Genomic DNA, 12386 nt, shown 5'->3' on the forward strand with positions numbered 1-12386 from the left:
GAAAGCACTGGGGAAGTGCACATTAAATTATATTATAATTTAATTGGCAGTGCATTTATTTATTGTAATCCATGTGTACTTTCCTTCCCTAACTAGATGTATTGTCCGAGCACTGAAGGACCCAAATACCTTTCTCTTCGACCATCTTCTTGCCTTAAAACCAGTGAAATTTTTGGAAGGAGAACTTATCCATGATGTAAGTAACTTTGGTTTTCAGACAAGTTGTTTCGACATCTCCTGCAGTAGGCTTTTTTTTCTTTGTTGATTTAATCTGTTTTGAAGTTGACTGACTTCAGCTGCATCCTATGCAGGAACAAGGACCATTGAACTGCAAGAGATGCTTGAGCAAGGATTAATTTACAAAATTATTTGCAATTTGTTTCCTTAGACTAATTGTAAGAACAAGGTACAACTCTAATTTAAGATGATGAATATGATCTTCACAGATAATCACTAAAGCAAGCGCACTTTGGGTGAGGAAATCTTGTCATTAAGATCCAGATTTAGCCATCAGATACATAGGCACCTACTGCCTTTGAAGTCAAAAGTAGGGGCTGGGAAAACAAGCTCAAGACAAATTGTCCATTTTGAAATTAGTGGGAGTGGTCATTATCTAGTAGAAGATGTTGGCCCTAAATGGTTAACTTCGTTGTTTTTTGTTTTCTGGTGCCATTTGTGTTTTGTAAGTACATTCAGAGAGATTCATTAAACTGCATCTGACTTTTTCATGTGTCTTCAGTGCAAATGCTCATGAGGTACCTGTTCAGTTTGACTATAATGAAATGTAGTTAATCTGTTTTTATATTTGAGGTTTTCCTTCTTCTCTTTAGCTTTTGACCATTTTTGTAAGTGCAAAATTAGCATCCTACGTCAAGTTTTATCAGAACAACAAAGACTTCATTGACTCACTTGGTAAGTTTTAAATGATTGCATTTCTGACTTTCTAGTACTCTTTCCATGGCTTTGGATATGGAACTTTCAAAGGCCTTCTCTGCTCAGTTGGTTCAAAGCTTAATCTTTTTTTTTAATTTGAAAAGTTGCCTGGCATCCCCTATTATGGGCTTTGACAGTGTTGTAGAATTATAAATTGTGGCACACTTCCCTGTCCTGCCTGTGCCCTACATTACAGTGTACTGATTTATGTGTATAGAGAGTATAGTGATGTCCGCAAAGAGTCAGATGACTACTGAACCTAACAGGTACTAGGCTTTAATTACAGATGCACCTCTACCCCGATATAACACGAATTCGGATATAACATGGTAAAGCAGCGCTCGAGGGGGGGGGGCAGGAGGGAGGATCAAAGCAAGTTCAATATAACGCAGTTTCACCTATAATGCAGTAAGATTTTTTGCTCCCGAGGACAGCGTTCTATTGGGGTAGAGAGTTGTATTTAGAAACTCTTAATGACTTTGGAGGTACATTTAATTATGGCTTATTCTTAGCTAGAACAAGTTAATATTACCTGTCTCCTTTCCACACCCCAGTTTAAACTTTGGGGCCTTTGCCACAAGTTATTCATTGAGGTTAAGACCTCTTAGCTCGCCATCCATCATGCAACAAGGCTACAGTTTGTCTTGAGCTCATACGTTCCTTTCTCTAGCAGCAAATAATGTGCTTGTCAACTTCAAGTTCGAGCAGTCCCATGTCAGACATCTTAATACGTTTTCCTGGTACTTGCTTTAATACATTTTTGTATATAGAAAGACAAGTACCTGTAGATTTCTTTTCTTTTATCTACTATTCAGATACTGTGTTTCATAGGTGGTGTTAATTGTAATTAGGTATAATTGTAATGGAGTCCTTAACAAACCTGTTGGTAACACTTCTATGTTGTACAAGAATTTGAAATTTGTGACATTCTAAACCAGTGGTAATCAATAGGCAGACTGTGTGCCGAATCTGGACCACCAGATGCTTCTAAATGGAGCCTGAAATCTTTTTATTTACTTATTATTATTATTATTATTATTATTATTTTCTTTGGAGTCTGGACCTTGACTATACCTTGACCAAGAAATTTGGACCTTGACAAAAAATAATTGACTACCCCTGCTCTAAACCTTTGCTTACATGTGATAATGCTAAGCTGAATCGAAGCAAACTAAAATTTATGAAGTATCAATGTAGTAATTAAATACACCGCTACCTCGATATAATGCCTCCCGATATAACACGAATTTGAATGTAACATGGTAAAGCAGTGCTCTGGGGGCGAGGGGCTGCGCACTCGGGTGGATCAAAGCAAGTTCAATATAACACGGTTTCACCTAAAACACAGTAAGATTTTTGGGCTCCCAAGGACAGCGTTATATCGAGGTAGAGGTGTACCTGAATAGGGATCAGAAAATTGACTTGTTCCTGAGCATAGACTAATTGCCTGGTGGCTTTAAGAGAAGGAAAACTTATTTGTTTTGTGATGGTCAGGTAAAGTCTTAGTATGATTTAAATGGATCGTTTTCTCAGTAATGACTATGAAGATTCAAAGCAGTATCATCTTTTTCATGTTCAGCTCAGAAACGGATGTTTTCAAGCAAACCAGTTGGTCTTGAGAATCTAAATGATTATGGAGAGGGCCAGATACATAAAAGGCTGTTTAAATGTGACATTAATTCCACTTAATTTTTTTATACAATCCATGCAGAAAAGCATACACTGTGTTCCACTCCCTTATTGTAGAAGATAGATTGGGCTGAAATATTAGGATTCCAGTTCTTAAATGAGAATAAGCATATAATATAAATGAGTACAAATGTAGGCAGGCAGTCAAACAAATTAAAATTAAACCAATTTTAAAATCTTAAAAGCAAATAGTTTTTTTAACCACGCAACTAATCTTTGGTACTCACTGCCTCAAGAATGAGTCAAGCATTAGACATTTATCCATAAGAGCATCTGTAGCTCTAATAAAAAATTCAAAGGGAAATTTAATCCTCATGTTGTGGACATAAAACAGCTACCTGGGGTTAGGAATAAGCTACTCGCATGGGCATGTTGCAATTAATGTTGGGTTTGAAGGGTTTACACCTTCTTCTGAAGCAGTTCTTGCTGGTGATGTGGTACCAGATGAGATCCATCAATAACCTAATTCAGCATAGTAATTCCTGTGTTCCATTTTTTTAATGCAGTGTGGCTTGTGCTTGTTTAATAAAGGGCTGACAGCTTCCATTAAGAACACATTTTAAAAATGGATTAAAGAGCACAAAGAATTATTGAGCAGAGCTAACTCTTTTCTCTCTCTCCGCTCTTCTGAATAGTTACACATTTACAAAATAATCCTACCGTTTTTACTTCATTACATTAGTGCTCATGTAACTTCTCCCAATAACCTGGCAATGTCAGTTACACAATAATTACAATGAATAACAGCAGGGGATGGGAGAGAAGGTTACTGTGACACGTTACACTTTTTATATTGTGAGATAGTTGGACAGTTAACTTGTCATAAGTTGTATGTCATAAGACTGAATGAGAGAGTTCTCTTACAGGCATCAGAAATTGAGCTTTAAATGGATGTTTGTCCAGAAATCCAAAACAGTTAGGATAACAAAATATAAATTCACATTTGAGGTGCTGGAGTGAAGCCCTCATTTTGGCAAGACACCCCTGGAATGTGCTTCATTTTGGGAACTTGGGGTACCTTAAGAAAATTCACCAACTTCTGCTGAAGAGTGCTTTAGATGCATAATTTAAAAAAATGCATGAACTTTTAAATAAGTTGATACCAAAGCATTTTTTCATATACACATCTGAAATTGTTTAGATTTTTAAATCACTGAGCAGATCTTTTATGTATTCTGTTTCTATAAACCCTGCAAAACTTTTGATTCAGATAATAGTACAGCTTTGGTCTATCCTAATATTTGGCCTGTGTAACTGTTTTGATTAGGAAAGGTGATCTTTTTCACCAAAATAGTTATATCAGTAAAAGTCCTAATGTGGACACAATGTTACCTGAAAGGTGCCTTATATACCGCTTTAGTTATAGTTATATCAACTGGTATAAAGTACCTTTATAGCGGTAGAGCTGCATCCACACTAGGGAAGTTGTACTGCTTTAAATATACTGGTATAGCAACTTTCTAGAGTAAACAAGCTTTAAGACTGCATGTAGCGTTCAAGTGACAGTGAGTTGGGGGATCAGTATTTCAGTCGGAGTTGGGCCTCTCATCTTGTACAAATCCGAGATGGCAACTAATTTAGTAGTCTTATTCCAGAATAAAGGTGCCTTTTCTGATTCAGTTAACCCACTTTGACAGTGGATTAAGCTTAACAGGAATAAGTTACTCTTATTCCAAATAAATGTCTCACAAGGAATTGTATTCAGAAATAGCCAGAAGACTTTGAATTCACACAATACCTTATTCCAAAATTAACTTTCAAGAGTAGACAATCCCTTAGTTCCCATTTTCTAGATTCGGAGCTCACCAAGCAGTTTTTCACGATTTGGTGTGATTGGCCCTTTGTTCAGCTGCCAAGATTTGGGTTTGTTGTGCAGGTCAGAACTGTGTGAGGAAGCTTATACCATATCTACCCACACCATACCTGGAAGGATCTATTGGTCTGTACTTTCATGAGCATTTAATTATTCATAGCTAAAAAAAGAGGATTCCTCTGCCTTTACTTCTAAACTTTTATTGCTTAAATGATTTAAACTTCTACCATGTAGCTGTATACAAGGGTGAAGTACAGTAAGATAAAGAGGTGCAAATGTTTGTGCATTGCTGATGCATTATGCTTTGGCAACCACATTCTGTCCCAGTTAATTTGTTTCATCACATGAAGCTATGCGATGGAATGTTAATGTCAGCACCCTCTTTATTTACACACTGTGGAAAAAAGGAGTAGTAATTAACACTTTGACACTCCCCCATTGATGTGTAATTGACTGTTTCAAAGGAGCACTGGTTCATAAGCTATTGCATGCAGTAAAATTATGTTTTCTATATTGCGGCTTTTTAGGACAGGGGTCAGTGACAATGCAGAAATTGCTCAATGATGCAGATTTTTTTATTACTACATTAAGGTTTTGACATATTGGTAATGAATAAACGTTTCCATAAAAATTATTTTTTTTTATAATTTTGATTTTGAAATGACACTTGAATATCAGAACTGTCCTCATTTGAGAAAAATGTTATGGTTTTGTAAAACAAAACATAGTTTAGTGCAACATAACATGGGCATCATTTGGTTTAATGGATTGTAGTATGAATCTGAGAATAATTTTACTGAAAACTTTAAGACACTGGTACTTTGTATTAAAATATAAAAGTATGACTAGAAACATCAATATGCACTTCCATTTTATGCACAAAAGAAGGCCTGCTGTTTGATAACCACACTTCGTATATTGTAGATAGGGTAGAGCACAGCTACTGTTTGCATGAGTATTTTGGAAACATCAGAAAAGCATACAAATGACGATAAAACTGTCTTAGTGCAAAAGAGGCCGTCTTTTTCATACATTTGAATCTCCACAAATAAGTTGCTTGTCTGTTCCTAGAAATAATTGCTGAAAATGCAGTTTTGCTGATTTTTGAAATATACAGAGAATTAATTTACAGTATATGCTTCGCATCTGTTATGTTATGCTCACCCACCAATATGATCCATACTATTCTTGCTTCCTTTCCTATATACAGGTTTAATCAGTAAATACCTTAAATCAGAAAATGTAGAGATCTTCAGTATATTTAATATATGCTAATTCTTGTAAAACTTACACTTTTCTAACTGAAAATTATTTTTAAATGGAAAAAGATAATCTGTCTCCAATTTTAATAGCTTTCTCACTTCCTAGTGTGTGTTTGAACTGTCAGAAAATTATGTAAGGAATCTCTGTCTTGGCCAGGATTCTACACGCATATAAAAGTAGTTTTGGATTACAATGGTAACAGCATTTTCTGGTCACATTTAATCTAAACCTTTTAAAAACTAGTTGTGGGGATAGAAGATAACACAGAAATCTCTCAGGAGCATTTGGCTGTAGTTTTGTAAATAGCCTCTCACCTTAAACTTATTTTCCTGAATTTTTTTTAATTTGCTGTTTCCTTTTGAATGCAATGATGCTTTGAAATTATCAATATTAATGTAAATAATGGAGTGAAATTAATTATAAGTAGTAAGATTTGGCATCTAATAGAGTACTTGCTTCTGTTTTAATCTTGTTTTGGATTCAGTACTAATTAAAAATGAAACTAGATTGTAAAAGCTATTCAATAAAGGCTCCTACAGGTGGCATCAGTTTGTTGCAATTTGTTGTTTTATTAATGCTGACAACTTAGGCCAACAGTAGCATTATCTTGTGTCAACTGAATCGCCCTAACATGTCCACATCTAATCTGGTGTTATCAGCAACCTTTCTTGCTTCAAAAAGTTAATCAGCATCTCATTTGCATTTGTTAATTAGGGTTAATGTGCACTAATTGATTTTTTGATGGCAGTAGATTTCCATTACACCCAGTTAGCGGTAGTTGCTGGTGGTTCTTGTTCATTTGAGTTATGATGATCACATTTTTGTTGAATCTGTGCCAGATTGGGAGCCTGCATCATAATTATTGCTAATTAACACACCATGATGTCCTGTAATAATGTGCTTCCCTGATCTTTTATTAGGGTACAGATGTTATAAATTTCAAACTTAAATATTTACTGAGCAGTGTGAATATCTGTTACACTGGATTAAAGTGACTGAAGTTAATTTTAATTAAATTTTATGCAGATTCTAGAATTTAGCCCCCGAAACTTGATTGGTTGAATAAGAATATCTAGATATGGTGCCAAGTATCAGAGGGGTAGCCGTGTTAGTCTGGATGTGTACAAGCAGCAAGGAGTCCTGTGGCACCTTATAGACTAACAGACGTTTTGGAGCATGAGCTTTCGTGGGTGAATACCCACTTCGTCAGATGCATGTCAACGTGCATCTGACGAAGTGGGTATTCACCCACGAAAGCTCATGCTCCAAAACGTCTGTTAGTCTATAAGGTGCCACAGGACTCTTTGCTGCTTTTTTAGATAAGGTGCAACAGTTGGGAAAGGCTATGTATAGGCCTTGTTTGAGAAAGGAAGGATGGTTTAGTTCTTGCGGCTTGGTCTGGGATTCATGAGATCCTGATTCAGTTCCCTGCTCTGACAGACTTTCTCTGTGAATGACCTTAAAGTCATGTAATCTCTGTGCCTGTGTCCCTGTCCCTATCCCTAAGATGAGCAAAGTAACACTTTCCTACATCACAGGTGTGTTGTAAAGATAATACACTGACAATTGACACCTCTTGTGTTATGGTGGTGGGGATTATATAAGTAGGTATGTTTCCATTTCCTTTACTGTTTTTTCATTTCTGTATGTCAGGGAATACATTGCCACTAGGTGTCCTGTGTTGTTATCTGAAGTTTGAGAGGAGTCCCCTGTTAAGGCTAATATATTTTCTCAACAGGATATATTTCTGTTTTTAAAAAAAAAAAAAAAAAATCTCTGCTTTTAGTAATGAGCATTATCAAGAGAGAAGTTGTTTTCAAGGAGCTGCCTTCTGTTTTAGACTTAGCCACAGGGTATGTGTATACTGGAAGAGGACCGAGGGGGATGTGAGTTCAGGATATTGTAGCGGTGGGAGGGGGGTTGGGCACCATTAGGGTCGTTTGGGCTTCCCTGTTCCACTGTGCTTCTCTTCTGTCTGGTGATGCACTTTGAACTAATTTTGTCTACCCCCCATCCTCTGACATTCTGCTGTAACTGATTTGGGAGCATCTAAATTCTGTTATGTCTCAAGGAGATGTGAGCTGACTGTTCACTAGTGGATCAAGACCTAAGATTTTGCTGTTTTTCTGCATTTTTCTGCACTTTCGGTGCCAACAACTGGGTCCAGAAGAACCTAAGAGCACATTGGGTGTTTTTGTAAAGCACAAGGTAGATGCAGGAATGTTGATAAATCCAGATAGGGAACATTTACTCAAATGATGTAAAGTGAATTTGAAATTATTCTGAGGCATATGTAGTAGAGGGAATGTGGAAAATAGTTAAACTTGTTTATCAAATGTATAATTTATACCCATAAACTATCAATGCTCTGTTGTGCAGGCTTGTTACATGAGCAGAATATGGCAAAAATGAGACTACTTACTTTTATGGGAATGGCAGTGGAAAACAAAGAAATCTCATTTGACACAATGCAGCAGGAACTTCAGATTGGAGCCGATGATGTAGAAGCATTTGTCATTGATGGTAAGAAGAGTTAGCATGCTTATATTTTACACACTTTTTTCATGAGGACTGTTTGTTTTTATTCTAAAACTAATTCCTTGTTTTAGGATTTTTTAGCACAGATACGATTTGGGTCTTACATGAATGTCAGATGTTTTACACACACAAGCTGAGTACACCATTCTTATAATACAGATACTTAGTTATCTTTAAGAGGAAATTACATGTAGTTTGCCAGATTGGGTACGCAGCTCTATAGAATATTAGAACTTAAGTAATGAAAAGGTACTGCTTGTTTTAATGTAGACTTGTCTGTCAAGCCACATGTGTTTTAAACCCTCCCCTCAATTTGTATTTCTAAATTTATGTAAAAATTCATGTGTGAAACATCATATTTAAAGACTTGGCCAACTGTTGACTTTTGAGAAGTGTTTTCTTTTCATTGACAGGAATTGTATTTCAAATAATCATTTATAGAACTATTAAATTGTTTGCAGGTTTAATTTGTCATCTGTTTTTGCTTGCTGTCATTAAAACAGGATGTGTTTGTAGGGGAGAACAGTTCATAAAAACTGTACAGGATATTGCTTTAATAGATTGGCACCAAACCATAGGAATTCATGGATGACCTTGTTACATCACTTTGCTTTTCTGCCTACCAGATTGTTATTTCGCTGTTGGCTTTAACATCCAGCAAGTTATTACTTGTATATATTTACATGAATTTGAGTTTAAAGATGCTTATACTATTTTATGTCCTTGCTATCTCTTGAAAATATCACTCAAATCATTTTCCTTTTTTCAGCTGTAAAGACAAAGATGGTGAACTGCAAAATTGATCAGACACAGAGAAAAGTAGTTGTCAGGTAAGTCTTAATTCTTTGCAGCATTTTGTAGAACAATTTAGTGTGTTCTGATTATTTCATTTAATATATCTGTTTAATATTTTAACTAGAAGCAAGGTATTGTTCCTATCAGTTGCCTGTAGTTAAATAGTTGCTATTTATCATAATTTTATTAAAGCTCAGATTGATTGTGATTAGCTTATTTAATAAGAGAGTCCTATTTTCCAGCACATTTCATTTAATGACCTAACAGTGGCAAGAATACTAATGACTGTTGCTGCTTTAAATACTTGGGGAAGGCTACAGTATGGGTATGGTGAAGCCTTTTATAGAGAGACTAAAAATAGCAAAAATGCTGTCTTAATCTCTTTCTTTTTCAATTTTTGTTTTACTTTTATAGTAACAGCACACATCGGACTTTTGGAAAGCAGCAGTGGCAACAATTGTATGACACACTTAACTCCTGGAAACAAAATTTGAATCAAGTGAAAAACAGTCTCCTCAGTCTTTCTGATACCTGAATGTTGCATTTTTTTGTTGGCCTCAGAGCAGATTCCAAAAACGTTCAAAACTTCATTTTGACAACTTTGAAGTTTTTTGTCTCCAAAATATGTGTAATTGGTTTAAGAAATTAAAGACTCAACTATGAGCTAACAAAAGCAATAAAAGTAAAATGGGAAAAACACTTTTGAGTTCATTAATACATTTTTAACAGTGATGAACAATGATCATATTGGCTATGCATTAATTCATTTTGGTTCTCTCAATTTTAATGCTTTCTCTCTTTTGAGGGGGAGGGAGGGAGGGAGAAGAGAAGCAGTAGGACGATGATTCAAGTAATTCTAAAGTGAGTGGAAATGGAAAAGAAGAGAATTATCAGCTGAATAGAGAAAAATTTAATCTTTATGAAATTGCCACCTTTTATTATCTTGTAAATAATACATTGATGACTTGCCTTTAAGAGGAAATATTTATTCTAAAATTCCATTGTCTATTTGTATTTAGTACAATATTAAAAAAAAAATTAGCTCCTCTTTAAGATCTGATACATGTAAACAGCAGACTTTCTTATTCCTGTGCCAGTTAGAGAGTCATAAAGGTTTGAAGGGACCATTCCATTCTGAGACATCATTTGTCACTTTTGTTTGATAGTTGTGCCTAGTGCTCATTCTGGCGGAGAAACGAGGAAGTCCTGAAGCTAAGATTTTTCAACATCTGAAGGAGGTGTACAGTTGTTAAATACATCACAAATTACACTTAACAGACATATACTTATAACACTTGTTTTAAATTTTTAACTTCTAACAAATTTTGTAACAACTTGAAAGGACTTTAATTGCAGAAATGTAGAGAATCTATATTCTTTTAATACAATTACATCAAAATACTGGGGTGGGGGGGAATCATTGGCGAGTTTGTAATGCAGAGTTACTCACAAAATAAAATATGCACCTCTTTACTTCCAGTGGAAGATTTCTACAAATCTTTCTATGATATGGATATTCAGAGAGTGAATTATTTTTCTGTTTTATCTCCTGCAGCTTTTTCTAGACTTTCTTCATACTTCCTTTTTCTAGACCGGTGGAGCCTTTCTAAATCCAAAAACTTTTCAGTGTCACTGATTTGGTTTTTTATAAAGAAGTTATGAGAATCACAATTCTGCTCTTCCTTGCTGAGTAAATTTTCACTTGAGATTGGTGTATCTGCATTGGAAGCCAGATGGGAAAGCTGCTGCTGGTGGCATGATACAGTAATTCCTGCTTTGACCTAAGAGAATAAAATGTAGTACTATAAATGCGTTAAACTCAGAATAATTTGATATATCTAGAGATCCATTGCAAATTATTTAATTTTGAAGATTAGCAAGTAAGGAGGAAACAGACATGATTAACAGTGAGGATAATGCATTGCAAAACTAATTTCATTTAGTTTGACAAGCATAGTTTAGTTTTAATTTATTCTGCTTCATAATTTATTAGTAAATGTACTGTATTCTATAAAAAATGAGTCTTAATTTGAGACTTAAATACAGAATATTCACTGAGAATTGGGGAGAGGCTGCCAATTTTGGATTAAGTATGCAGTTAGCAAAGTATTTGCTAATGTACATTATGCCAGTTGGAGATTTTTATGTAGTGATGCCTGTCACAATTTAAAAATACTCTTCATTCTTCAGCTGACAGTCAGTGAGGAAAAAATGGGCCTCATTGTTAAGAGCTCTTTTTGCTCTTCTTTTAGTTTTTTGGACGATTGTGTTTACCATTTGGTAGAGACACGCCCACATCTGATCGAATCAAGCATGTACAGTGTTTTCTGGATCCAGTACTGACAGATGATAAAATAAGTGATCAAAGTTGTATCTTCGGACAATATAGGTATCTTTAATAAACCTTTTCACTTTCCCTTAAGAAAAAAAACTGCAAGAATTTTTTAAAATAAGTTATTTCCTCCCTTGAACTATGCACTCCATTCTACCAATACCAAAACAAAACAGTGGTAAACCCTAAGGTTAAATTTAATAGAAGTGAAGCTGCAATATAAATTTTTCTTTTAGCTTTTGTTTTCTCCCTTCTGAGGACTGCCACTACTAATGGAATAGGAAAGTGGAATCAGCCATTAGAAACTTGGCATTTTTCCAATATACTAGTGTTCAAACTGCTTACTTTCCGTTTTAATCAGTTTTAAAGTGACAGAGAACGGAAATAGTGTCCTAGTTACTTTGGCTGTGGATAATTACTAGAGCAAACTCTTTGCACAGCACACGTGTTACACATACATGCAGCTGGTTTGGTGTGGGGACATTTTATTGGTTCACGGCTCACCTATCAGACATAATACAATGAATTAATAAATATTTCAACTGCTTGTCAGATTATTAATATGCCACACTGAGTGGTACTTTGAAACTCCATTTCCAAGAACTGCAATTCTGTTACGCGAGTCCTTGACATACAGGGTCTCAAGGAGTTGACTTCATGCACAAGTTTTCCAGCTGACTGAAGATGCATCTAGCACTTTTTGACTATATATAGGGTCATTTTTTCAGCTGCAGGCGAGAGGAGTATCTCTTGAAGCTGTAAGGGCACTGACTGCACCACTTTGTAAAAATAATTATGAAAATAAAAAGACATATCTAAGGCCTAACTCCTACAAGCGCCATTCTCTGTTGTGTTTTATAACCATTTTTGGATTTTAAAAGGAATATTGTAGGTGTGTTTCAACTGTACACTAAAATAAGTATAATTTATCTCAAGAGTAGTGAAAATATAATTATTTACAGCCAAATGCCGTTCCACACTTCTACCCCAGTAAGTCTAAAATGTAATGAAACTGTTGCAGTT

At 35.3% G+C, this 12386-nt stretch overlaps 2 protein-coding genes across 3 annotated transcripts in view; one reads left to right on the forward strand and one right to left on the reverse strand.

Annotated features, from left to right (window-relative positions):
- EIF3M (eukaryotic translation initiation factor 3 subunit M) overlaps positions 1–9727 on the forward strand; it is a 28328-nt gene extending 18601 nt beyond the window's left edge. For both annotated transcript variants that reach the window (XM_030560274.1, XM_030560275.1), the window contains 5 exons: positions 97–196; positions 831–912; positions 8078–8221; positions 9006–9066; positions 9446–9727. In XM_030560274.1, coding sequence (XP_030416134.1) covers positions 97–196; positions 831–912; positions 8078–8221; positions 9006–9066; positions 9446–9566 — 508 coding nt within the window. In that variant the 3' untranslated portion in view covers positions 9567–9727. The remainder of the gene's footprint in view (positions 1–96; positions 197–830; positions 913–8077; positions 8222–9005; positions 9067–9445) is intronic.
- Positions 9728–9831: 104 nt separating this feature from the next.
- CCDC73 (coiled-coil domain containing 73) overlaps positions 9832–12386 on the reverse strand; it is a 62509-nt gene continuing 59954 nt past the window's right edge. The window contains 1 exon segment of the mRNA XM_030562125.1: positions 9832–10812. Coding sequence (XP_030417985.1) covers positions 10561–10812 — 252 coding nt within the window. The 3' untranslated portion in view covers positions 9832–10560.

Source organism: Gopherus evgoodei, chromosome 4 (assembly GCF_007399415.2).
Source record: "Gopherus evgoodei ecotype Sinaloan lineage chromosome 4, rGopEvg1_v1.p, whole genome shotgun sequence".
Classification (NCBI taxonomy): Eukaryota; Metazoa; Chordata; order Testudines; family Testudinidae; genus Gopherus; species Gopherus evgoodei.